The sequence below is a fragment of the Anopheles nili genome, chromosome 3 (assembly GCF_943737925.1).
Source record: "Anopheles nili chromosome 3, idAnoNiliSN_F5_01, whole genome shotgun sequence".
NCBI lineage: Eukaryota > Metazoa > Arthropoda > Insecta > Diptera > Culicidae > Anopheles > Anopheles nili.
The window spans coordinates 20,263,319-20,288,561 of NC_071292.1; the positions used below are offsets into that span (position 1 = coordinate 20,263,319).

Below are 25,243 nucleotides of genomic sequence, written 5' to 3' on the forward strand. Positions count from 1 at the left end.
ATGTGTGCGTGTACGTGGGTGTTTCCATTTGCTTAACAACTCCCATTTTTACAGTTACTGCTTGCGGGCTTATAAAATTTCCGCTTCCACGGGATGGAAAAGCACTGGGAAGTGAAATTATGTAAGTGCAAGGATTTATTTCCCTTCGCTTGACGAGGTGTCTCTTTCTCTCTCTCTCTCTCTGCTGCCCGGCTCTGGGTTTCCAGTTTTCGGTGGGTTTTATACAGTTATTATGTGCTTTTTCTTCTCTTCTTCTGCTGCTTCGCCTTGTGCTCAATCCATCCGTGGTGGTGCAATTCCGAACCCTTTCCGCAAGAAGGGGAACCTTCGTTACAAAACTAGCGTATTGCCATTTTCCGGTAGCATTTCCCGGTGCAAGCGGGTAAGCTCACGGCACATTTCTCCCATTCTTACCAGCAGCCCCCGGCTGGTCGCGATTCTGCCGGTGACAAGTCAAACAGAATTCTTGATTCGCTGCTACATCCGGCAAACCGACCGGGAATGCCCCGGAATGCTGCAGTAATTCATGCGGAAATAGCGGAAGTGAAGTGAAAGCAACCAGCGCAACACCAGCGCACGACACAGGACGCATGCCAACGGTTGGGAGGTCGCAAATACAATCCTTGTAAACGCGCAACCGGATCGGAAAGCCGAGATCCGGCGATGAAATATGCCAGAAATTGGAAAAGGCGAGGCAAAAAGGAGCGGAACATAAATGGTAACCGGTGGCACATGACCCGCTTTGCTACTCGTGTGCTCTGAGTTGCTGATTTTCCCACAGCACAGGTAACAGCGTACACAGCGCGCGGATGGATGCATTCGGTGCAGCTGCAACTTGCCGGTTGATTTGGAGCGATGCATTTACATTGGGGCCTGTGTTGGCGGAAGCTTGGTGATAAAAGCACACTTTCACGGAGGGTTCTGTTCGTACGCGGCCAAATGGAAGTAAAACTTTTGGCAAACGAATTCCCATTTGCCGTGCTCGATGGAGGCGCCTGGTCGTTTCTTCATGCGGTACTTCGGGGCATCGAACGGTAGCTCGATGAGGGTAAACACGGCTGCCTGTACCCGATGATCTGACTTTTATCGTAGAAAATGAAGCTCTTCATGGTGTGTGCGGGTGTGTTTGATTTGCCGGCGATGGTATTTTTCCCCCTTTTCGAACAATTGTTCGAACTACTTGTGTAGGAGCCGTTACGCGCGCTTGGCTAGATTGACGATCGAGTAACCACGGTTTTTCCACCATCCGTGACATTCAGGCGCTTGTACGGGTTTCGGTTCAATGATTGAAGTTGAATCGAGATTTCCATTGAAGGATTAACATGACGGTTTCTTCCCAGAAGCAGATTTGAATCATGGAGCGTACATTCCTAATGCTACTGCCATCCTGGCAGAAGGGAATCCTTGATGTGGTCACTATTGTCGCTCCTGATCCAATTTGGACGCACTGAATCAAATCTTTTATGCGCATTTGATTTGATGGGATGATGAACATGGTTTTTGTTGTTGCACTCGCTCGCACGGATGTAGTTCGTTATTACGATCCTTGCGAATGAATAGAAGATGGCTTACAAATCAAGTGTCTCAACTGGAACTTTCACAACTGTCAAATTGCTACAACGGAGCAACTTATTGGCTTAAACGATTTCGTATCCACCGAAAGAGAGATGTTTCACGGTGTTCAGGTACCGTAGTTTTGCAGTTGAGCTGATTAAAATGCAGCATATGCTTCAAAGTTGGCGAAAGCATCGAGCTTACGGACGATGTTATGCATTAAGCTTTTAAAGCATGAGAAACTTTCATTTCACGCTTCAACGAGAAGCAACATTGGGATGTGATTAATTGGTATGCTACGGTTATGATTGCTCTGTGTAGGCATGCGGCACAGATCGTCATTAAATTCATCACTCAAATTTGCCTCTCAACCGGTACGGGTTGGACGATGAAAGCGTTCTTTGATCCCGGAAGCTTGCGAGTGGGTGGCGGGTGCTTAATTCCGGCTCCAATGGCAACCGGAATGGCCAACGGCGAACCAACGGCACGAAAAATCGATGCAGTTGGCAATTAAAAGTTATGTTTTCCGTTTCCACACGCTGCCGAATTTTTCCTCTCGAATCTGCCTTGGTTGGGGTAAATGTGTTTTAACTTTTTGGTGTTTTGTTTTGGGGAAAAATATTTTTACTTCGTTACACGCTACAGCCAAGCATAATTTCAGGGGTTCGATTCGAGCGTACGTCAGCATGCTACGATGGTAGCTTACGAAAATGGTAGCGATAAGTGCCTTCCCAAGCAGGCTGTGGAGTTTATCAGTCACTACCACTAGCAGGCTCACTATGATCCGATGCTGATGCAAGCCATTACTGATACGATGATACGATGCTACTGCTTTTTTTTCTGGCTGCGGAGTTGAGAGTTGAAAATATTTTCATAATCCACCACGGCAATTGCAAAATTGCGAATGATCCTCGCGAATGTTGTTGAATTGAATCGTTGCCGCTTTACCGATGTGCAAATATTTCACCATTCCAATGAGCATTCAATTAGCAAAATGATACCATATATTTTTGGGTATTTTATTTTCTGAGCTTTTTGCGCGTGGTTTTGCCCTTGGCTTCAATTACGATGATTTGATTGCGTTGCGATGGACGGCATCCGATTAAGGACGCGTGCTCAGACCGGCCCATTGTCTAACTATTTCGCAGAATTCATCCCCGTTCGGGTGCGTGGGCGGTAGCTTTGGGAGCTTATTTTGAGAGAGCGTGCTTCTTTGGAGTTGCACGTCAACAAAAATAAAAAAATAACCACGGATGGTTCCTTCTCACAGGACGGATGACGAATGCAGCCCCGTGATCTGCGTCTAGACAGGCCGGTGACAGCAATCAGCCCGATATTTCAAATTAAGGCACATTTCGCAAACTGGCAAACCCACCGAAAACGATCCCGACCCTGGTGCAGAACGACGCGCAATGAAGCCATTGCTATTGGTTATTTGCGGTATGACGCAAAACCGGCCCACCGGAGTGGAAATAAAATCTCGAAAGCTCTCGTGTTCATGCGCCCAGCAGCTTGCCGAAGACCGCGCGTCCGGTCGCACGTGACGTGGAAAAATAGCGGCATCGTTTGCTAGGCGATTTATTTTTACGATGATAATTTGGTCCATCCAACGGGTGGCTCACTAACGGCCTCATCGGTGGCTTGTGACAGAGGATTTTTCCCGCCCCCGGGTTCCGAGGGGCGCACGGACTCGTGGTTAAAAGTCAATTTATGCTGCGGTCAAATTTTATTGCTTTGTTTGCGTGGAAACGTGTTTGCGTTTTGTGTGACCCTCAAAAGGAAAATAAACGTGCGCCACCCACAGCACAGCACCCCAGTTGACAGTGGATTGGAGCCAGAAAATGGATAATTGTTATGAATTGAGGCACTTTATGCGTGGAAGCTTGTCCCGTGTCCACCATAACACCGTTTGCATAATCGTTTTGCAAAAAAAAAGCTGTTTCAACGTAGAGGGCTCTAAACGAAGCCGTGATCGTGCCAAAACTCCCACGTTTAAATAAAAACAATGCTTGTTTTGAGTATCGCTGTTTTATGAGTGTGAAATGGTAAAGATTCATGTGTCGCAAACACAACACGATGCAGCGATATTGCATGTGGGGCGAATAAACTGCATGCACGTGTGAGCACGTAGGTGTGATGGAGCGATAATGCACGCCCCAGAGGCTATGCAGTTGGTGCCAACAAAGGTTCATCGGGCTGTGAAATCTGGCCCATCTAGATGATTAAAATGAGAGGTTTGGTGTTTGTTGCAAATTTCATCTCGTAAAAAGTGATGCAATTTTAAACATATCAGTAGCCTTTCGTTCGTTGTATCCCTCGCTAAGTCTACTGAAGCTAGAAGAATTCTGTTCTGATGATTTTTGTAATATTTTCCTGAATACGATATTCCATAACAGTTTTGATGTTTTTCCTTTGACATTTTTTCACCACAATCCATGGTTTCGTTAGAAAATATGTGTCATTCTTCATGAAGTTACAAAACCGAACAAACCTTTAGGTAAAATGGTACTTTTAGTAAATTAGTCTTGATTGAGACCGCACAAAGGTAACCTACTGCTTTTCCTATTGTTTATGGATCTGGTTTATTTGTTGGAAGCCTCCAAAACAATGTTCGCAAAATATACAAAACAAGAAAATTCACTCAAAAATAGTTCCAAAGTCGAAAAAGAGAGGTTAAATCTCTGAAAGCGAAGCCTGCTGATGCTTCCTGTGCCAATATCGTAGTAGGCTAAAATTCCTTGCGTGTAAACGACGTCGAAGAAAGCTTGGCACATATTGAGCTAACCTTTCCTGGTAGCTCACGAACTGTGTGAAAGCGTCCTGCCCTGTTATTCCACGTGAAGCAAACATGCGTCTGTAGCATTTTGGCATAAATTGCCACCGTAGCGCCGCTACCTTCCACAGTGCAAATATTTGTCCCCACCCAAGTGCGCTCGTGTTGAGCTAACGCGCTGCATTGGCTGGGTGTTAAACTGCGCTTTCGCTTGATCCTCGCTTCAGCCAAAGCGTTCTACTACCATAACCCATGGCTATGGTTCCCTTTTCCGGTCCGATACCGGGCCGGAGCCATCGCGCTACGTAGGTGCATCGGTGCAATGTATTCGAAATGGCTACACTAATGGATTGGAAACAATCGTGCAATCGAATGTGCTGCGCAACTGTTGGCTTTACGAACGAACACATCAAACATTGAAACATTCACGTCGATTAGCGCCTCGGTGATCTCTACGGACGGTGTCGCATTGACCGGAGGTTTTAGTTCATTCACGAGTGTGCCATGTTTGTCGTTCATTGACATTGGCCAGGATTAGCCGCAGCGTTGTTCTAACGTCAAATAGCACACCAGGTTCGTCGGCTAAACGGACTTCCTTTTCGGCACATGAAACACAATGGTGTGCGCAGTTTCGTTGCCGTATGCAGAAAGGAAAACATTTATAATGCAAAGCCGTACAAGCGGGCTGTGTTGTTCACGCGCTAGAACACCTATTGATTAGCTATCGGCATGAGAGCCGTGCGAGCGTCATCGATTCGACACCGGCCTCAACGAATTCAACATCGAATAAGGGAAAGCACAGAACACCGAATCGTTTGAATCCGACCCTTGTCTGCGAAGGGCATGAGTTTGCCAATGGTCCGGATTTTGTGCTGGAGCCGAGTTTGATGCACGTCCTCGCAGCACGGCGTAGAAAACAAAAGGATGGCAACATAAAACAAACAAAAAAATACGGCCAATGGGTCGCAGACCTGACAGACCTGACCGGTGGTTTGCAATCATCGTATCCTTTCGTCGACGAGCCGGGTGCGCTCAAACCACGCACGTACCCGATCGGATGGTATCTGTGCCGGTGGATGGGTCTAGAGTAGAGAAGGAAGTTTGGTTTTTTTTTGTTGCGCAGAAAACATAGAAAGAAAGAGTTAAAAAGACTCGTAGAAGGAGCAACACTGACGGGTTGGTTTCGAACGGGAAAATCGCCAGACCCACACGGGTTCGAAGGAGCCCCTTTAAGGGAGTTTCATCACCTCGTGAAGGCAAATTAAATATCAGCCCATTGTGGCAAGCGCCAGGTCGAAAGTTGCCTGCGGAACGCGCGTGCACATCCTCAACCGTTCGGAAAACCTTCCTCTCGGGGGTTTTGGGTGCACCCCTTGGCGTCGGACAAAATAAAACCAATCACACTTCATTAAGAAGTTAAATTTAATTCACTGCCTTTGCTGTTTTGGTGCCGCCTTCGCGCGGTTCAGCCCCGCGGGTGCGGATGATTTTATTTGCCTTCGATTACGAGGAAAATGGAACCCGACGTTCGCGGGAACCCCACGATAAAGGGTGCGGGATGGGAAATCGAACGTGAGAGGGAAAGGGTCTTAAGACCCTTCGAGCGTTGTTTTGGTTGATTTGTGTGCCTCACAACCGGCGTGTGGGTCTTCTGAGCTGTGTGTGAGCGTTTGTGTGAGCTTGTTTTTAGAATCCCAAAATTCACAATCGGTCAGGTGGACCCGGCGGGAATGGGTTTTTGCTTCGATGTAATTGATCAGAAAACAAGATGTGGCAGGACCCGAGATGGAGAGGATTTATTCGTCGTTCCGCGTAGCAGAAATAAACACACACACACAATCGATAATTTGATGCGCTTGCTTGAGAGCTTTGGGGACGAACGAACTTCTTTCACCCTTTGCTGCCTGCGGTTTGTATGTTTGGGGACGCTTTCTGCTTTCATAGTCAATAGATGGCAGACGATGTTGAACCCATCCTTTGGAGGGTGTTTTTTTATGGGGCGGGAGCTTGTGTACGATTGAATTGAGCAAATTAAAATGAATTTTTGATGCGATCAAATTGAAAATTCTAATGCCGATAGGGACGGTAAGTTGAGACGATTTTGTTTTGCTCCCAATCAGAAATGAATAAAATTCGCTTTGTTGAGCCATATTTAAATATCATTCATCACAATCCATGTACATGTTTGTGCAATTGGTCTAATTAGCGGTTTAATTTAAGCCGTTTAAAATAACATTTCGCATCCCAGAAAACGAATGAAAGTTTATTTAATCATTAACTTTTTGATTCCGAATTTTATGTCCGCTTCCGGTTGGCGGGAAATTTGTAGCATTCCCGGTTTATACCATCCGGATCATACCGACTTCTATCCCGGATTCCACCCGCCGAAAGTTCGTGGGCACAAAGCGGTGAAACTTCGTCGCAAAAGAGCGGCTCAAAAACAAAAACCTCTCTCTTAGGAGTTGAAAAAGAAAAAAAGAAAGGCAAACTCGCCCGCTCGCCATGGAGAATATTGCGTGGCAGATTTGCCCGCGGAACCACCGTTCGTACGGGAAGCAAAGTCTCCCGATAGCCTTTTCATCACAAAAGGTAACGTTTAGCATTTGCAAAACACTTGCAAAAAAAAAACAAACAGAAGAGCAAAACAACGACGATGAACACCGACGGAAGGAGATGACATTTCGAGATTAATTAAAAGTTTTACAACTGAAGGCGTTGGCCTTTTAGCGGGTATCGGAGCGCTAGTCAATCTTTCCCTCGTTGGCTTGGGGATTGTGAGAAGAAAACAGGGAAAAAACAACCGGTAATACGATGGCTCAGGTAGCGGAAATAGGCGGGAATGGCCTTTGTTGAGGTCTAATTAATCTATCTAACGAACGGCCCCAGATGGAGCACGGGGAGTTTCCTAGGTTTTTTTTGTGCGTTATCCTCGAACGTAGATAAAGATGTGGTTTTTCACGGTAGAACCCGAGAAATGTCCTGTCAAGAATGCGTCACCCAGTGTGGACCAGTTGCATTGTCACTGTCGTTCGTTGGTGTTTGTGAGGGAGATAATTAAACGGCAATGTGAATGCAAGCGTAACTGCGCTTCGCACTGCACCCACCAGAGGGCGCTAGAGCGATAAAAGCGGTTTTCTCGCTAACCAGCATGCTCTCGCAATCGTAGCATGCTGAGAGTGGACAAAAGGTGCATCGGAGAAAAGATTTAGATATGTAAAAAGAAAAAAAGCAAGAGATGACTAAAAGAGAGATAGAGAGCACAAATGCACGTGTGTTAGTGAGCGAGCGAGTGAAATGAATAAAGAATTAGAGCAAACTTAATAAAGAAAAAAATACACGGTTTAGTCGTCACTACGCAGAAAGGAGTTGAAAATTAAAGTTGGGTGGATTGAAAACAGGCAAAAAAACAACAAAAAAAACGTAAGAAAAAAAAACGCAACATGGGTGCAACTTGGTTCGTTTGGTTTTTGCCGTTTCGTACATGGACCGAGCCCAAACAGGAGCCCGCAAGCGCCGCCTCTGTATGACACCTTTGCCGACCGGTGGCCCCGTGGGGCCGCCATGTGTGGGTGGAGCGGATGTTGTCGCCCCCCGGTGCGGCTCCTTGCTGCTGGCGTTGACATTCGGTGCTGCACTGCTGCCTGTGCCGTCTCCACCACCACCAGTACCTCCACCGTCAGCGTTGTTAGCTCCACTACCACCCCCACCACTACCACCACCGCCACCAACACCACCCCCACCGGTGCCTGGTCCGGTGCCACCGTCTTGACTGCTCGAACCGGAGTTTAAAGTGCACACGGTGTGAGGTGAGGCGTTAGAGATCGCGATCGTGAGAGAAAGAGGGAAAAAAACGCAATGGCGAATCGCGGTTACATTGTGTCCCGTCGTGTGCAAAGGTGTTGCCGTTTTACGTTATGTTACGTTCGATTTCAATCACGCCATTTTGTGCGGGTGCAATGTTGCAATTCGTGCGTTTGCCGCCATTGCGTTTTTTTGTTCAAATTGTGTGATTGTTTGTTGTAATTCACGCGTCGTTATTGGCGTTGCAGAGAGTTTCCCAAAGCCGGTGTGGTCGGTGGACGTGGTAGGTGTTTAGCGCCAAGGCCGAGGTTCGTAGATTCGATTCAAATTATCCGACGAATATGGTAGGATTCGTTTTTTTGTTGTTTGGTAGAGGGTTTGTTTGGGTTTTAGGTTGTTTGATTTGGTTTTGTTTCGCACGGGTGGATGGCAAATGGTTTGGATAGAAAATAATTCAATTTCGATTAGCAACGTGTTCACTGTACGAGTCGATTTTCGATGTTCTTATATTCGTCAGTGTAAGTGTGTCCTTTTTTTTAAAAGGCAATAACCCGATGCGTGCATGGAGTTATGAATATTCAGGGTATTGAAAGTTGGGCGGCAATGAAAATATTTTGTACTCCCCTCCGCAACTGCGATAGCTTATGGTTGCGAGACAAATGAGTTCAACAGAGTAAAACGCGTGTCGTGTCTAGCAGCTAGACTTGTGCATCGTTCCAGTTAACCTTCGCTACGATCGATCCGCTCCGGTAAATGGGCCTCCGTTAATAATTCGTTATCTTCTAACTTCTCGCGCTAACATCTATTTATGTGATCGCACGTGCGTCCCACCGCCAACCATCGTTTTGTCACTCGAGCGCATTTCACACAAATTACATGTCAAAGCATCGAATGAAATCATCTCATCCCCAGGCAAAGGCACCACACGGATGCGTTCTCGTTGGCTTCGCAACGCCAGCCACGTTTGAAGAAAAACAAAACGGTTGAACCGAATGAAACAATAACAGTTAAGGAGAATGATTTTAAAATGAAAATAAATGCCCCCACGTCCCGGGGAAGCTGGCAAAGGCGGCGCCCGATCGCGCGGAGGATCACGCCTGTCAACTGCCGGCATGTCCTTTTTGCTTTCCTAGCGACCGGAGATGCTTCTTTCACACGGGAGGACGCCCTGTGAGAGGAGACAAAATTACATTACATCGCATCAAGAGCTCGCGTCGACAACGGGCGCCCGTTTGGTAGGGCACGATGTTGGAATTGTTTCAACAGAATTGGATTGTTCGCTTTGTCGCTAGACAGGCAGGGTTTGTGTGGACAAGGGCATTGCTGCCATCCTGCCTGCCCTCAGGGTTGCTGTCCCTTTTGCCTGCCTGCCCCATCGGGTGGCCATCTCCATTAGTGGCGGTGGCGTGCGAGCGCGCGCGCGCGCGTGATGTTATCCATTTTTGCGTGCTCGCTGAAAGGCTACGCAATCGCAAATGGAACCGTTTCCTGTGCATGTGTGCCGAACGAAGCGAGCGAGTGTGTGCTTTTATTTCGCCCCAAACCGTCCTCTCTCGTCGTATATATCGACATCCTATGGCTCCTGTTTCCTAGACCTCCCATTCCATGCATTGGTGGTGATATTTACTTATCAAATTGAAGTGGATTCTACCAATCCTAATGTCTGCTATTTCGAGCCCGAGCAGCCCCGAGGGGGGTGAATTAGTCGAGCAGTGTGATTAATTTTAGCCAAGCTCCGCCGGCTGATGATGTTTTATTGTGCCTTCGTTCCGATGTAGCCTGCAAATGGGAGGTCCTTGTGCTCTTTTCTTCTCTCTCTCTCTCTCTCTCTCTCTCTCTCTCTCTCTTTCCTACTGTCTCTCTTCTAGCCCTCCGCGAGTGGCTCAGCAGACGGACAAATCCCAGATGCCGGCCGGGTGTTCTATCAGCGGCGGGATAAAATCTAGCACCAGGCTCGCGAGAATTGAATTCGCGTACCATTATCCAAATTCATGTGGTTTCTAGCGTAAATTTGATTACATCGGCAAATCGCGATGAAAATGGAAGCGACAAAGCCACGCCGCTACCGACGATGGTGTTTTTGAGCCGTTGAGCAAACTCCCGATTGGAGTTTTGCTGAGTTATTTGAATGATAAATTATTGAAAGATTAAATTAAAGCCATTCATTTTCATGTGCAAAAAAAAAGTGCATGAACGAAAAAGAAAACAGCACATTCCTACCAGACGGGATCGATCGTACGCTTTAAACGAGACGAGACTACAGCTCGTGGGGACTACGGCTTTAATACAAAAGCGTCCTAGGCACTGGAACGATTGCAATTTTCGTAGCTCTAAATGGAACGGAAACTTAGGAAAATTTAACGTGATGAGGCTGAACGTGACGAGGCTCAGCAAACGTGTAATCTAACTGCGTTGCTACAGAACAGAGCAGCATTTTTCGACTCCATATGTATTTTTTTGCTTTGCTTTGCGTATACTTGTCAACGGGGAAGCACATGTTTTAATAGATACCGCTCGGCAGGGATTTCGGAGAATTGAAAACATCCATCCGGTATTCGCCCTTGCCGCGTTTTCACCACACTCTCGGGTGACGGGTTATGCGATATGCGAGGGAAGAGGAGTGCTTGGTTCTATACTTACTTTGTCTCGTCGATAAAAACGGCTTCAAGTACGCGCGCGGCGTAATGAAGGTTTTTCTGCAGCAGCTCGGCGGAAATTTCGCCTCGCTGCAGCTGCCGCAGCAGACATCGGAGCCTAGCGTCGGAGGGAAACGAGAAATGAAGAACAGACATTGGAACATTAAAAATTGTGCTCTCGCTTGGTAATCGCTGTTGGAATGAAATTAAAACTGGTTCAGCTATGTAACGGATTTTTTTTCGTCAGTACGCAGAACTGCTCAACTTTTAAGAGATATTTTACATCAAATACCGGTAGAATTAACCAGTTTAACGAACTTGCTATGGGTATACTAATTAGATCGGATTCTTGAAAGCAAATTGTTTAACTTCAATATTTGATTATAATTTTACCAAAAAAAAATGGATCAAAAAGAGCTTTTCTACTTTCTAAATGCAGAATACGACCCAACATGAAATGATACACTATAGAAGCTTATTATTGTGCTTTTCACTGCATTTAGCGAACATTAAAACAAGCACCCAACCGTCGAGCCCTTACCTGACTGCGGCCTTATCACATGCATCTGGTGTATCGACAGCCGGCAGATTATCCGTCGCTAGGTCCACTTTGTCCAACTCATCCCCGGTCGTCGATTCGGTACGGTTCGCGACGGCACTCACGGTCCCGGTCGTCGGTTGCATGCTCTCGAGCTCCCGGCTTAGCTGGCTGTTGACGAAGGCGAGCTCCGACTCGGACAGGGGCGGATGCTGATGGCCGAACTCGGCTTCCGGACCGCCTCCTCCTCCCCCTCCGCCAACGCCACCGTCCCTGCCGCCTCCACTACCGTCGGTGCCGGTGTCGTTCCCGAATGGCGGCTGCTGGTATTCGGTTTCGTCCAGCGCTTCCTGGTACTGGAGCTGCTGCTGGAGGTTCGTATTTTTTCTGCTATTAGTTCGCCGAACGATCGTCAGGCTACCTTGCTCTGGGGAGTTAAGAAGATAAGAACACAAAAAAAAAAACGAGCATTAGAAAGAGGTGTACTAAATGTGAGCTAAATTTGGTTCGAAAAAGCAAAGCTATCATACACGAAATAACGGGTTATTTGTGCAATTTAAAACACCAAGTGGATCATTTTCATGACGCGTGACGAAAGCATAGCACCCATATGCACTAGTTCTGTTCCGCAAAAGCGGTTAACGGTTAACGATGATTGATGTAGTTCGTGAAAGGCGTTAGTTTCTCGTTTCCGTTCTCGTGTGCATCTGTGCAGCAGCCAACCGAATCCATCCGCTTCACCTTAAGTGGGTTTTAAACTAACTTTCAATCAGACTGCATCATAAATCAACGATCGCACCATCATCGTCTGCGGGCACGCGTTCTATGGACGGCGTTGCATGCCTGGTTTTTTTGACAGCAAATTGCAATAAAATCACCCCCAAGCGGGAATAAGCGGCATACGATGGGCAGAAACATTTGCTGACTCATAAGTTTCATAAGCGAAACATTTGCAAAACAAAAGCCACGGTGGAAGCAGTGGCCAGCCGAGTGAAGTCGTAACTTTTTAACAGGGTTTTAGTTCCCGTAGTGAGAAGCTTGAAATGGTTTGTGATGATTTGTGTGTTGCTTTGCGGCTAGGGATTCTTTCATTAAATGTGTTGCAATCGTTCAATGATGCTTAGGGAAAGATTTCTAACGCTGAATGTAATATTTGAATAAAAAGAAAATTCGTCAGAAAATCAGAAAACCATTTTTCGAGAAAGATTTGCTCACATTTGCTCTACCATCCTTAAGCAGTTCTTTAAATATTAGACACATCCCGTATGGAGCATTGTAAAGCAGCTCATTTGAGGTATGAAGCACAATAATGCCATCCCATGGTCCAAAAGCATAGAGCGCTACCGGAAAACGTGACCAAAATCCGTACGACGACTTCTGCAATTGTTGTAGCGCAAGCCCCAGGGCTGGTCGTAATCGGACCGCTAAAACCCGGAAGTCACTCACACTACGCCAAAAACCACAGCCACACGGCTGTTAGCATGCATTCCCGGACACGACAGGGGTGACTGGGTCAAATAGGTGGGGGGGTGGCTTTCTTTTATAATGTCACCCGGCCATCATTATCAGCGCTACCGATGGAGACGCCTGGTCGGTTGTGAAACGAGCACCCTGGTCAGTTTGGTCTGGTGATGAAGGTTAACGATCAATTACGCAAAGTCAACTCTCGTCCGTCCTTTCCTGGCCAAGCGCTTCGGGAGTGCTCATTTTCCAGCTGGGTGGTCATTTTCCATGTTTCGTGTGGCCTTGGTTTTGTGTCGCTTTTTCTGACATCCGAGGCGGTGCCCGCGGAGTGGCGTCACGGTGAGCGGATTTTCCCGATGTGCACTAATTAATTGTTGATTAGTCAGCAGCCAAGCCATTCGCTAAAGCCTGGTGCCGGTTTGGGGAGACAAAGTCAAGAGCTTTCCACGCGTATGTTTGCTACATTAACCGTGTGTTTGAGATACATAATGATACGGTCGATTGGAATGAATGATCAATTAATTATTAACACTTGTGCGTGTTTTAATCACAATAGTTGATGGTTGATAGTTTTGTCTACATATCGCAGCAACATACTGGAGGTAATGTACTTTCAAATCACATAAAAAGTATAAACTAATCGAAACACTTATGTTCCTGCTCGCTTGACGCTCTCTTACAACAGGATGTAGGAGAAGTCATAAAGCCGTTATGCTTCAAACCATCGATTGTGGTTGAGTGCATTTTGGAGTTGATATCACATTCTGCTAAACGTATGCGGTTACCATACGAATGTTGACATTACCACCAAACGATCCACAGCAAAGCCGCTCGAAGAGAACGGAATACGCAATGAGCGTACCAACACGAAACCAAACTCCCATTAGCCCGTAACAGTCGGTTCGTTTGCGTCGAGTTTTGATCCAATAATAAACGGCTTACGGGAAATTACAGCAAATCAAATGCAACCAGTCCATTATATGCGTTTGCATCGACTCTCCTCTTTTTCCATTCGTTCCCTCTATTCAACAAAGTACAACTCGCCGGCCACTGACCACGGTTTTCAATTTACAAACCACCACCGACCGGGGCATGTTACGCACACCATTTCATACCGAATGCACCTGTCTGCCGCTCAAAAAAACCACATGATGGAAAAAGCAAAACCAAGCGCCGGTGTTGCTAATGCATACCGTTCAACGGATTCCGGGATTCCGGATATGTAAGCCAACCTGATATGCGTCGGATGGATATTGTTGTGCGTTTTCGTTGTGGGAGCCGGTTTGGATGATAGGATGCACCATTTTTAGCAAAAAAACTCATGAAAATGCGCCGGTGCAGGCGAAGCGACTAGAGCATGGATAATACTGCGAATCGTTACTTGAGTGGTGGATTTGTAAAACAAAAAAATCACCCAAATCCAGCAGAGAATTAGTAGTCCTTTGTTCAGTTGCTAACCACATTTGGGCGCTTTGTCGATGATTGTCGAACTTTTTGTTCGACGCGTTCGGCTACGTGATAAAGTAACGAACATCTGTCGCTTTGGGAATATCACCAGAAACAATGAGAGCGAGAGAGAGAGAGTGGTATTTCCACCCTTTGGTCCCACCAATCCGTGGTTTGGATAGTTGTGGCAAAATGGTAACCTCATCGGAAATGAAGTTAGCTTTAGGTTCATTAGGATGCCCAAGTGATTAATATCCCGGTGTGGAGTAGAACAGGTTAAATTATATTGAAACAAGAGAAATTCAGCTGCTCGGAATCCCACTGGGTTGTTTGTGATTTTAGCGCATAATATGTTTTCTCGCGAATGGACACTTCGCTATGGTGAATTAATTACCAACAGATCTCTGAATAGTTATTTTAATTATCAAGACTTTTTGCGAATAAAATGAAGATTTCTGAGATACAAATCCCGATCCAAACAGTAACAAAGCTTGTTCATTTTCCGGAAAAGCCACTACCATTCGCAATTACAATAAACCCGTTCCAGGAAAGGAAAGCGCTCGTGTGATTTTTGCTTCAGCCCGTTTCCCGCAACACGCAATATCGTTCACCTCCAACCATATTAAATTCCATAAGCCAATGTAAAATAAGCTTTCCATTTGCAGTTGCGTTTGTCATCGTACCGTTTGTGGGTGAAAAATTCTCCGCCTCCAGCTGGCCACTAACGAGAAGACGTGGTGGGATTTATTAGTAATTCCTTGGGAAATAGCCACCCCACAAAGATGGTCACCGTGCGGAACCGTACGCTGGTTTTCCGGACCCATCCGTTGCGAATGCTACAACAAATTTAATAAATTGGATTCTTTGGGGCAGTGCGCACCTCTTGTGAGCAGCCAACCTGTGGTCAGTGGGTGAGAGCTCGTCGCATGCCGTCACACTGACCGGGACGGATCCTTCCGGGAATGTCAAGATGATTGCCCCTGCCGGGAGGTGGGAATTCGTTGGGTGCCAGTGATGGAGTGAGAGAGAGAGAGAGAGAGAGAGAGAGAGAGAGAGAGAGAGAGAGAAGGAGAGCGAGTGCAAGAAAGAGACCACAAGTTTCACTGCTGTCCCAAACGTCCCAACACGATCCGCTTCTCATTAATCCCAATCCCTGGCCCAGGATGCTGTTGGGCGTAATGAGAAGTTGCGTTACCGCTCGGCACCCAAACCGAGAGTTGCGAGTCAGTCGAGTTGATTACATCCTCCTTCATTAGTGTGCCCTCAGTGCCCTCCAACGGTACCACCGTCAGTCGACCTGCGTCACGATTAGCATGGTGTGCAGGACGCGCGCGCCTGGATTTGACTTTTGCCGCACACGTACAACGGAGGGGTGCCTAATGTGTACGCCTTGTGGGTATCCGGTGTGCCGGTTTGTACCGGTTAAACCTGCGGCTGTCTGATTCCGGCAGCACAATTGTGATTCCAGCTGTATCAGGTGGAACGGTGCACTCGGGAACGCCTGAGAAGTGCATTAGGCAACCGGTGCTTATCGATCGACCGTATTAGCCGCTTGCGTAAAGCTTTCCAGCTGCATTCTGTGGCAGGCTGGCCGGTGGCCAACCGATGCTGGTGGGGTGTGTTTAATTGAAATGAATATCACCTTACGGTTTCCATCCTCGGTACCCTCGGTCTTGTGCAGATGGCCACGGCCTCAAGACAAAGTGGTGATGATTTTTCTACCTTTACGCGCTCCGGTGAGCCAAGAGACACACGTGTGCGAGTTGCTTTCATTAGCTGTGCTCGTGCTTTCGCCGCACCAGATGCGGAATGGGGGTTTAATTGAGTGGTGTTGATTTTGCACAGCTGCGCTCCCTGATTGTGACGTGTTCGGTTGGTTCATAGATGGATGCCGTCGTGATGTTAGTTTTGCGAGCGGTTTCTCACAACACTAACGGAGGGTGGCGACTTGAGCTTGACTTGATGTTTGGTTGCCAAGTTGTGACAAATGGCAAATTGTTTCCATTTGGAGAGACAAGCAATTAAAGCGGAGGGTATTAAAAGCCAATTGAATGTGGTCGTTTAGCTCTTTGGAATTGATTTTAGAGATGTATTCATGGACTACTGCTTGTCTGCGTGAACGTTGCCATGTCAACTGGAAACGAACTGATAGGTCTGACTCGTCGGGGTTTGCATTACTTTGGAACCTGATTGATTATTTGCGCACGGGAGCAATAGCTACGGTTTTGATGCGTAGTTAGGCGTATTGTAGCGGTTAATTATAGTACGGAATACGCAGCATGTTGGTTAATATATACGTAGCGATACATCTAGATACTACTGAAAATCATTCGCCGGTCAACAAAAAGCACAACATTTATGCAAAAATAGAATCTATAACAAACAACTACGATTAAGAACCTTTTGAAAAAAAAAAAAACAAACAACAACCAACGATTTTAGCAATTAACGAGCACTTACTTGCTATCTGGCCGTTTCGCGAGTTACAATCAGCCCGCACTGGCTGATGGCAATGATGGTGGTGATGATGATGATGAAAGTGATGATGATACGGATAGCAGCTGCCGGATGATGGTTGCTGCTGTTGCTGAGCCGCCGACGATTGCTGTTGCAGTGCAGCACCTGTTCCGGCTAGGCCTCCAGGTGCGACCGTTGACGCTGTGCTGCTGGTCGAACCGGAAACCGGAGCGATAGGGCCGGCTGTGGGTCCGCAGGTTCCGTAGCTGGTTGTCGGACCACCAGGGCACGTGGCCGGATCGCAGCAGGGCAACTGTTCACGCCCCGGGCCAGCTCCGGCGAGCGTTATATCATCTTTGGTAAACTTATTCTCGGGCGAGCTCGCGACTGCGTGGCGCACCAGATGATCGTGATCGTGATGATCGAGATACGAGACACGGGCAAAAGAGAGAACGAAGAGGAAAAAAGAAAGAAAAGTAGAGAAAAAATACAGGATAAGATGCAAAACTGAAACTTGAGTGCATGGTAGATCGGGACGTGGTGTTGTTTCTTGGTTTGGAAAAGCTTCTCAATTTCCGTTCGGCGGGGATGAGGTGTATAGTTGTTTTTGTTTTTATCACTTTAAGATCAAAACTTTAGCCAAACTGATGTGGAAATAGTGTGCACTAGAAGGACAATCATTATCGTATCGCGAAATATTAATAGAAAATGTGTGTGTATAATATTTATGACAAAAAAAAGAAACGCATCGATTATTGTAATCAATTTATTCGTGCCAAATGTTGCTTCAACGTAGAGAAAGAAACATTACAACACTCTGTCAAAGAGCGAATAAAATAGAAGACTTTGAAGTTTTGCTACCGATTTACAAATTTTTACGAATAAAATTTTGATTTGAGAATAAAAAATCAACAAAACTACCTTACCTTGTCGGTTACACAGTATAGAATTTCGAAAACATGCTATAGTATTCGTAAATTTGATTCTGATTGATTGACAGGAAATGTATGTTAATATAAAATTGCTAAATATAGTATAACTAGAAACAGCATCTATTTAAGTGGCGATAGTAAATGAACCGTAAGAATCTATTGAGTATTTGCACAAGTTTAGCATCCATAACGCATCACCGTAAACAAATTTAAATCGTTAGCAAACTACAAGCGAGCAGCGAATTAGGCCAAGCATTAGATAAGAGTTATTAAGCATACTAGAGTACTATCCAAGGTATTATTTTTCAACCTGCTACCGACAACCGTCACGAGCCGTCCTACGAAAAACGGGAGTTTATTTAAATTGTTCGAATAAAATAATGCACAAACAACCAGGCGCCTCCATCGAGCTGAACCGAAGTTAGTTTTTTCATCTCGTAACGCGTCGTCGCGTGTTGAGCGATTCGTTTGTATGTGATTGTATGTGAACCACGAGCGGTGATGTAAAAGGTGTGATTTCCAGCAGGAAATTAGGCTCGAAAGGTAAATTGAAACGTTATCATATACTCCCCCTTGCGACCCACCACTCGCTCTGTTCGTTCTGTGGCGCATTAATTAAATGTTTTTTTTTTCGCTCCATCAAACATCCGCACTTGCGCTGGTGCTGCTTTTTGGACCCGCAATCATCGAGCGATGGAGCGACAGGCCAGGAAATGCGCTTTATTGTGACAAATCGGTGATCGTTGCATTTCCCATGCGCGATGCAAATGAAATGTCCTTGCGCCACCGACCGACCACCGCCGAGGGAGCGGAAATGGGCCACCATTTTAATTAGCAGCTCGGAACCGCCGGGACAACCGCCTGTTGGACAGCGGATGGTTTCGTTCGTTCGGTTTGTTGCTGCGGCCGCACGTCACGTGGGGTAATTACTTGATGCAACGCATTATACAATTACGCAAGATTATGTGGATATTCGAGGTGACAGCTGTCCGGCTGAGCGGCGATGGACAACTTATTTATGACAGCATGAAAATTAGCTCTTGACTATCGCTGGCATGGCAATGGGTATTTACTCGCACAAGCACTCGCTCCGGTGCGGATGTAATTGTGATTGTTTATCGGGTGAATAGCGGCTGCTTTAAATAGCTGGCAACCGATAGAACGCAACTTTAATGAACTCAATAAAGATAAGCTTATGACTATATTTCACTGCCATCTGTGTTAGGTATGAAAGTTTATGCAACTCACGGTGCATTTATTTTTGATGTTGGCATATCTTATGAGGTTGAAGTTATTACAGTGGCTTCATTTAGTTAGTTATGAGATATATATATCATAAATGGCACGGTTAAAAAATCAATTTAAAGCTATTTTAAATTCATTCGTCGAGTCTTTTACAGGTTACAAAGGCTTTAAATATGAAAAAAAAAACACAAATTAATGAGCCATATGCCAGCAACCGCTATCAGTCGTCATCTACGCTGGATACTCATAAACATTTATGATCTCATTCGCGCATCGCCACCGTACCTGGCCGGGAAGCGGAATCAAAACAGTACGGTGCGATCGGAAGGACATCCTCATAAATCATGCACCCAAGAATGAAGGCAGCTGCCGGTATTGTCTTCTTGGAACTTCTGTTCCTTTTCCTTCCCCATATTGACGCAATTTACTCGATTTTCTTCGGAAAAATAAAGTCGTATTTTTACGATCAGGGGTTCCCCAGGGTCTTACCGGGACAGACACAGGAAATGGTCGCACCATGGTTGGGTTGGCATTACGACGCCCATGAGCATGAGCGCTGTACGTTAGTTTATGGATTGTTCGCACACACTCTGACCGTGCCTTGCATCGTTACTGCAACAGCGCGAAGGTGCAAATGTCACGTATTCTTTTTCAAACTCGGTGTGTTTTATTTTCGCCCTTTTTTTACATTTGCTTCTGCAACCACCCATCACCATCGGGCAGGCGATGCGGCAATGCACATCACGGTCGGTTGCTTCACGGGGCATTAAATTTCCCTCAAATGGTATTGTCCTTCCGCCTGATGGCAGTGCAGAAAGCATCGTCGCAGTCGGGTAGCCACTCTATTATCATGAGATGTTAGTTTTCCTCCGCGTGTCCTACGGTTGCTGTTGGCATTAGCTCGACTAGATACGCTTTGGCAGTGCTTTTTCGATGCGGGTGCAGGGAGTTCATCTTTCAGTTAGTGGGTTTTGGGACGAGGTTAAGGCAGAAAGGATTGCGCAGATATCGCCAACTGTAAGCTGCATCACGGGGTGGTCACGCTTTGCAATTATGTATTGGCCCTCGACCTTCCCGTGCGGGAGCGACGTTCGTTGATAATTGATTGACGCTCGAGAGCTTGCCGTGTCGATTCGTGATACGATTCATTCGCTCCCGCCTCATGGCGAGCGATGGTTTAGGATGATACTGAAACGATGATGGAGGTACGAGCGTTGACTGTCTCTCAACCAACGCAGAGTAGCTTTTAGCTTATGACTTTTACGGTAGAGTGCCAGTGGAAAAATTAGTCGATCGGATGCTCGAGGGATTATAGCTCACTAAAAGGCATCAATTATTACGGCTCATAATTCGGATTACGTCCCGGGTGAGTTGGTTTTTTGTACTTCGATTACTCATGGTTGGTCGGAAGGGCAAAAAGCTCATGCAAGTGTGTTGGAATTAAAGGCTTCGGTTTGTCTTTAAAAACATCTCAAAATAAGTAATCAGCCTCCCCGAAAGGTTCGTGCTCATGCTTCATGAGTAATTACCATCACCATCACAGAAGAAATGTGCTTTCCACTTCGCTGCCTTTCCAACGAAGAAGCGCTTCATTGAAATAAACAATGCCGCATCCATCCCGAAAGGATTTGCTGACGAAAAAGGCACCGATAATTCGTGATACTTAGCTTACGCTGACTCAGCACAATCGTGCACGAGAAACGCGAGGCGTTTTCCCCTGCAAAAACCTTTGCCGCAGAGCCCCGAGAGTATTTTTCTCACTCAGCGAGTTCCGAGGTCGTGGAAAGCCAAAAGAGCAATGGGTCTTTTAAAATTTGCTGTTCAGCATGAACGCAAAACGCAAAAATCCACCCCAAAACAGGCGAAAGCCGAAGTGGTCTCGAACTCGTACATCGCGCCCATGATGGATTTGAATGTGGCAAAGTTATTACGAGGACCATTAATATTTGATGCTCCTCGCGAGTGGGCAGCGGGCCAGCAGCAGCTCAGGAGGCAACACGAAACCATTAATGGAAGTTATGGTTGTTTGCATTCGGATTGCCAGGCTTTTTTTGGTGCACGGTGCGGTTCCGCGGTCGCGAATATTTAATGCCGCGAAAATTGGACGCCGGTGATTGAGCTCGTACGAAGGGTGCGAAAAAGTGGGAGAAAAAAAACGCTCAAAACAAAAAAAGGAATCGATCCTCACCACCTTCCGGAAAAGCTGGATAGAAATTTGAAACAATGTGCTCGGTGGTTCCGAGGGGTGTTTGGAATTTTCCACTCGACCGGATACGGGGAAGTTCCGTGCTCGCGTGCTGCATCCACCGTCGTCGGTGGTTCGCTGTCTACGGAAGGGAAAGTATTCCAAAGTATTGGGAAAATTTTCCACTCACACACTTCAACTTGCGGTGACGCAAAGGAGCCTAATCGAGCGCCGGAAAGGATGCGGTTGACGAGCGTTGTGTGCTGATGCGGGTTGGAAAAATGTGCGCCCAAGTACATGTACTCGACGTGGCCCTTGTGGTGTGGAAAAAGTCTCTCCTTTTTCATGCTGCTGCTAGATTGCAACATAGGTGATGGGTGTGCGGCACAAGGGCACAAAAAAAAAGCACTAAAGCGAGATTTTTCAACCTAAACCTATGCAAAGCAGTGACGGGAAAACGTGGTTCATTTCGCACAAATGACGTCCAAAAGCGACGATGTATTCACCACACGAATCAAAAGGGCGTAATGTGAAGCTATATTACGCCCGGTTGAACCGGTTAAACTCAAAGAGAGCAACTTTTGCGGTCTATTTTCAGCCCCTACAAACATTTCCAGCTCCAGCGTATTCTGCCGAGTGAAAATAAATGAACCAACGCAAACGTAGCCGGTAATTCCATCAAGCGGCGTTGTGTTCCCTTTGCAAGTCGTTGGTGTTAGAGGAGGGAATGGCAAAGAAAAAAAAAACGCCATAAGAGAAAACTCATTTTCCGTCGCGCATTTTCGTTGTTGTTGGTAAGTGTGGAGTAAATAGAGGACGTTTCTGCTACTGCTGCTGCTGCTGCTGCTGATGCTCAAGCGCACTGTGTGGCGTGAAATGCGCTCGCGGACATGATGCTGCCAATGGCCCAAGCATTGTCATCCGGTTGGAACGATGGTTCCGTTAACGGTGCAAGTGGACGGAAACCCACTTACCGAGGAGGCCACGCGCTGAGAGCAGCTGGGAACGAAAATGCGTTATAAGCATGCCTAAGTGGTCCTGCTGCATACTGCAAACGCGTGCAACCCGCCCCAGTGCTCTCGTTAACAGAGTCCGCGCTCTGGCTTGGCTCTCGAGCAGACAATATGATTTTCTTTTAATTTAATGCATTGCCACTAAACAGCAGCATGCCGGTGAAGCTCGTCCAGTGCAGCCACTGCAGTTTTGCCTTTCAGCAACATCTCTAGGGGTGGGTGGGTGGTTTAGAAGCATTTGTGCGGCGTTTAGTAGAAAAGCTTTCACCCTGGGCTCTTGAATGCGAACCCGTAAAATCGCTGCTTCGTGAGACAGCGAACGATTTTGGAATTTTGCGAGCAAACTTTTACGACTCTTTGTGCTAGGATTGAATGGCAGAAGATGCGTTTTCCCGTGCTATGCGCTGGGCAGGTTTTTGTAGGAATGACAAAGTGGAAAGCTTCAGTAAGCTAAAGCGAAAACTTGTCGTGATTTTTTAAGCTCAAAAATAATACCGCTAGCAAATAGAATCTGAACACAAAGCCGCTATCATTACTGGCGGATAAAATTCCGCCCCCCTGTTGAGGTTCATTTTAGCCTCGCTCTGCTTTTCCCATGAAAAACTACGCTGCACACTGCATTCGTGACGCGAATGCATGAGTTGTTTGCCATCATGCTCACGCTTGTCGGCAGGTTTTGTGTGCAAAATAATCAAAATCCAATCAAAGCCCCGTAAGCTTGGACAACAAAAACGGAGGGCATAAACACAAAAAAAATGTTCCCTTTTCAAAAACCGGCCACCGTTGAGCGGATGCCGAAAACGGTTAAAGCATTCCCATCACGTAATAGACGTCCCTCGAAGCGAGCTCGCTACCTTCCGGCAGCACGTCTCGGTAACCACTAGGCGGGGGTTAGGGATGATTTGGGAAATCTCACTCCCCGCCACGAGAAACAACCCCAACCGTTGGGAGCTTTATCGCCGGTGCTCGGAGGCGCGTGCCGTTTCGCGGATTTGTTGACACACTATCGCCGGTTTTATGTGCCACTAAACCGGGTCGAAAATGGCCCCATGAATTTCTCCTTCAAGATCCAATCTGGGTGGGGTGGAGCAAAAAGTAAAAAAAAGAGAAAACGACCCGAGCACGAAACGAAAAACAAACATGATCGAATTTTCCAGACAGATAAATGATCGAACCAGATCGTGACGGATAACTGGCGGTTTCGTTCGGTCCCTTTTTGTTGTTGTTGTTGTTCGTCGTCAGCCAGTTTTTTCGTCCTGAAAATCACGCTCATATTACCCATCAGCCGAAACTGATGGCCAAGCGTCGCTTCATTATTGCGTCCATTTAGCAACGGCAGCATAACGGCAGCGCGCGGCAGTACTTCAGTACAAGGACACACCCATTCCCAGCTGGTTTCGAGCGATGCCGCCTGGAGTTACGCCGCGACAGACGGCACAGAGAGAGAGAGAGATTCTGATGATAATGGCAAACACTACGGTAATACGATGACTGTTTGCCGCACGGCCAGTAGACGGTACCGGCTCGCGGCGTGTAAGAAAAAGTTGTGCGACTTTACTCGTTTTTCACGCGCACCGGGAGAAAACCCGGCGACTAACTTTTGCTTCGCTGCACTGCGTGGCGTGGCGAGGCGGTGGACGTAAAATATACTAATAAATTCGTTTACGATATGATACTAATAACGAGCGTTCTCTTGAGGCGGTGCTTTTGATTGGCCGTTGCCGTGGGAATCGCCGGGGAGTCTTGGCAAGAAGGCCAGAATACGAGCGCCCGTATGACAGGTTGAAGTATGCGCTCGAGTGTGCACTGCCCGTGAAAGCGGTTCCGTCGACGAAGTTTGTTCGTAACATAATCTCTGTTGTAGTTTCGTTCAAAGAGCTAACTTCACCACCAGAATACAACAGTTCGCTTTACTGTTTTTACTAAGTTGCATCACAGTATTGGTGCTTTTTTAATTACGGTGCTATAAGATGAATTTTCCATGGTTTGTTTCATACGCGACATGAAAAAAGAACTGTAGCATAAGCACAAAAAAAAATTAATTGACAAAAAATCGATAAGCAGCTTTGATCTGATGGTAAAGTTTTGCATGGTCCGCAAATCCATAACCATTAAAAATGTGTGCTTCATGCTACAGACATCAGTGATAGATCAGAGAAAAGTGCTTTTTTGGAGGATCGGAGAGCTTTTTAATTCCTCTTAGCCACACGTCTAAAAATATAATCCACGTTTCTACGGCCATAACACGGAGGGGCTTTTTGGCTTTCCGATTTTAGTTCGCTGCATCAAACTGGACACCGTTGTACTTACGCTTGCTCGGCATTTTTGAGCAAGTGGGCACGTGCAGCTGGGTGACAGCAAGCGGATAAAAAAAAGAATTATCTGTGGATGGGCATTTTAATGGCCAAACCGAGCGCTGCATTGGATGCCAAAGGGAATCAAGCATCAATTACGCCTACCATAAAATCGCTTCACAAAGTCCGTGCCCGATGGGAGCTTTTGATCGCTTGCTCTTCATCATGCATGGAAAGGTGCGCTGATGCGCTCACGGAGCCATGTGGGGGGGTGATTTTCATCCCCCCGGGGCCATTCTAAGGGATGATAATTTCTTGAGTGAAATATTCCATAAATTTGCATTAACTTTGATGATGCCCCCGGAATGGAGCGAAACTTTTTGCGGATTGTTCGTGCTGATATCGGGTGAGCCAGCTAAGGTACACACCGACAAAAACACACACATACCCACTCAAAGCAGTGGCTCACGGTGCCGGCGCCATTGAGGTATGAAAGTTGTTTTCCCGTGCCTTGGAAATGATAAACATCCCCGCAGGCAGGCTAGACGGGCTGGATGGTCCCGACGAAGGCCGGTAGCGTGGTGAATGTGCTTGTAAAATCTTCACGAACTCAAAGTTGAACCAACTTGCCGGTAGTTTGTGCTGCTTGTGGTGGAAAGAAGGTCTCGGTGGTACGTTTTTTGAAGCGTATTTTACCGGTGAAGTTCGTACGGTGCACGACGCGAGGTGAAAACCAAAGAGATAATACGATTTTGTGATAATTGACAAAACGAAAAATATCATAATGCAAAAGTCAACACGTCAAGTTCTGTAATTGAGCTGACAGTGCTCTAGAGAAGAGTTCATAATTTTACTATCAAAACTGGTGACTACTTTTGAGCACCCAAGCTTTTGCCAAAAGTTCG

At 46.5% G+C, this 25,243-nt stretch overlaps 1 protein-coding gene across 1 annotated transcript in view; it reads right to left on the reverse strand.

Annotated features, from left to right (window-relative positions):
• The window catches only part of LOC128725303 (dual specificity calcium/calmodulin-dependent 3',5'-cyclic nucleotide phosphodiesterase 1-like), a 122,020-nt gene that overhangs the window by 28,778 nt on the left and 67,999 nt on the right, over positions 1-25,243 (reverse strand). Inside the window, exons 2-5 of the mRNA XM_053819037.1 lie at positions 16,673-17,056; positions 11,306-11,729; positions 10,769-10,882; positions 7,809-8,096 (exon numbers count right to left, since the gene is read on the reverse strand). Coding sequence (XP_053675012.1) covers positions 7,809-8,096; positions 10,769-10,882; positions 11,306-11,729; positions 16,673-17,056 — 1,210 coding nt within the window. The remainder of the gene's footprint in view (positions 1-7,808; positions 8,097-10,768; positions 10,883-11,305; positions 11,730-16,672; positions 17,057-25,243) is intronic.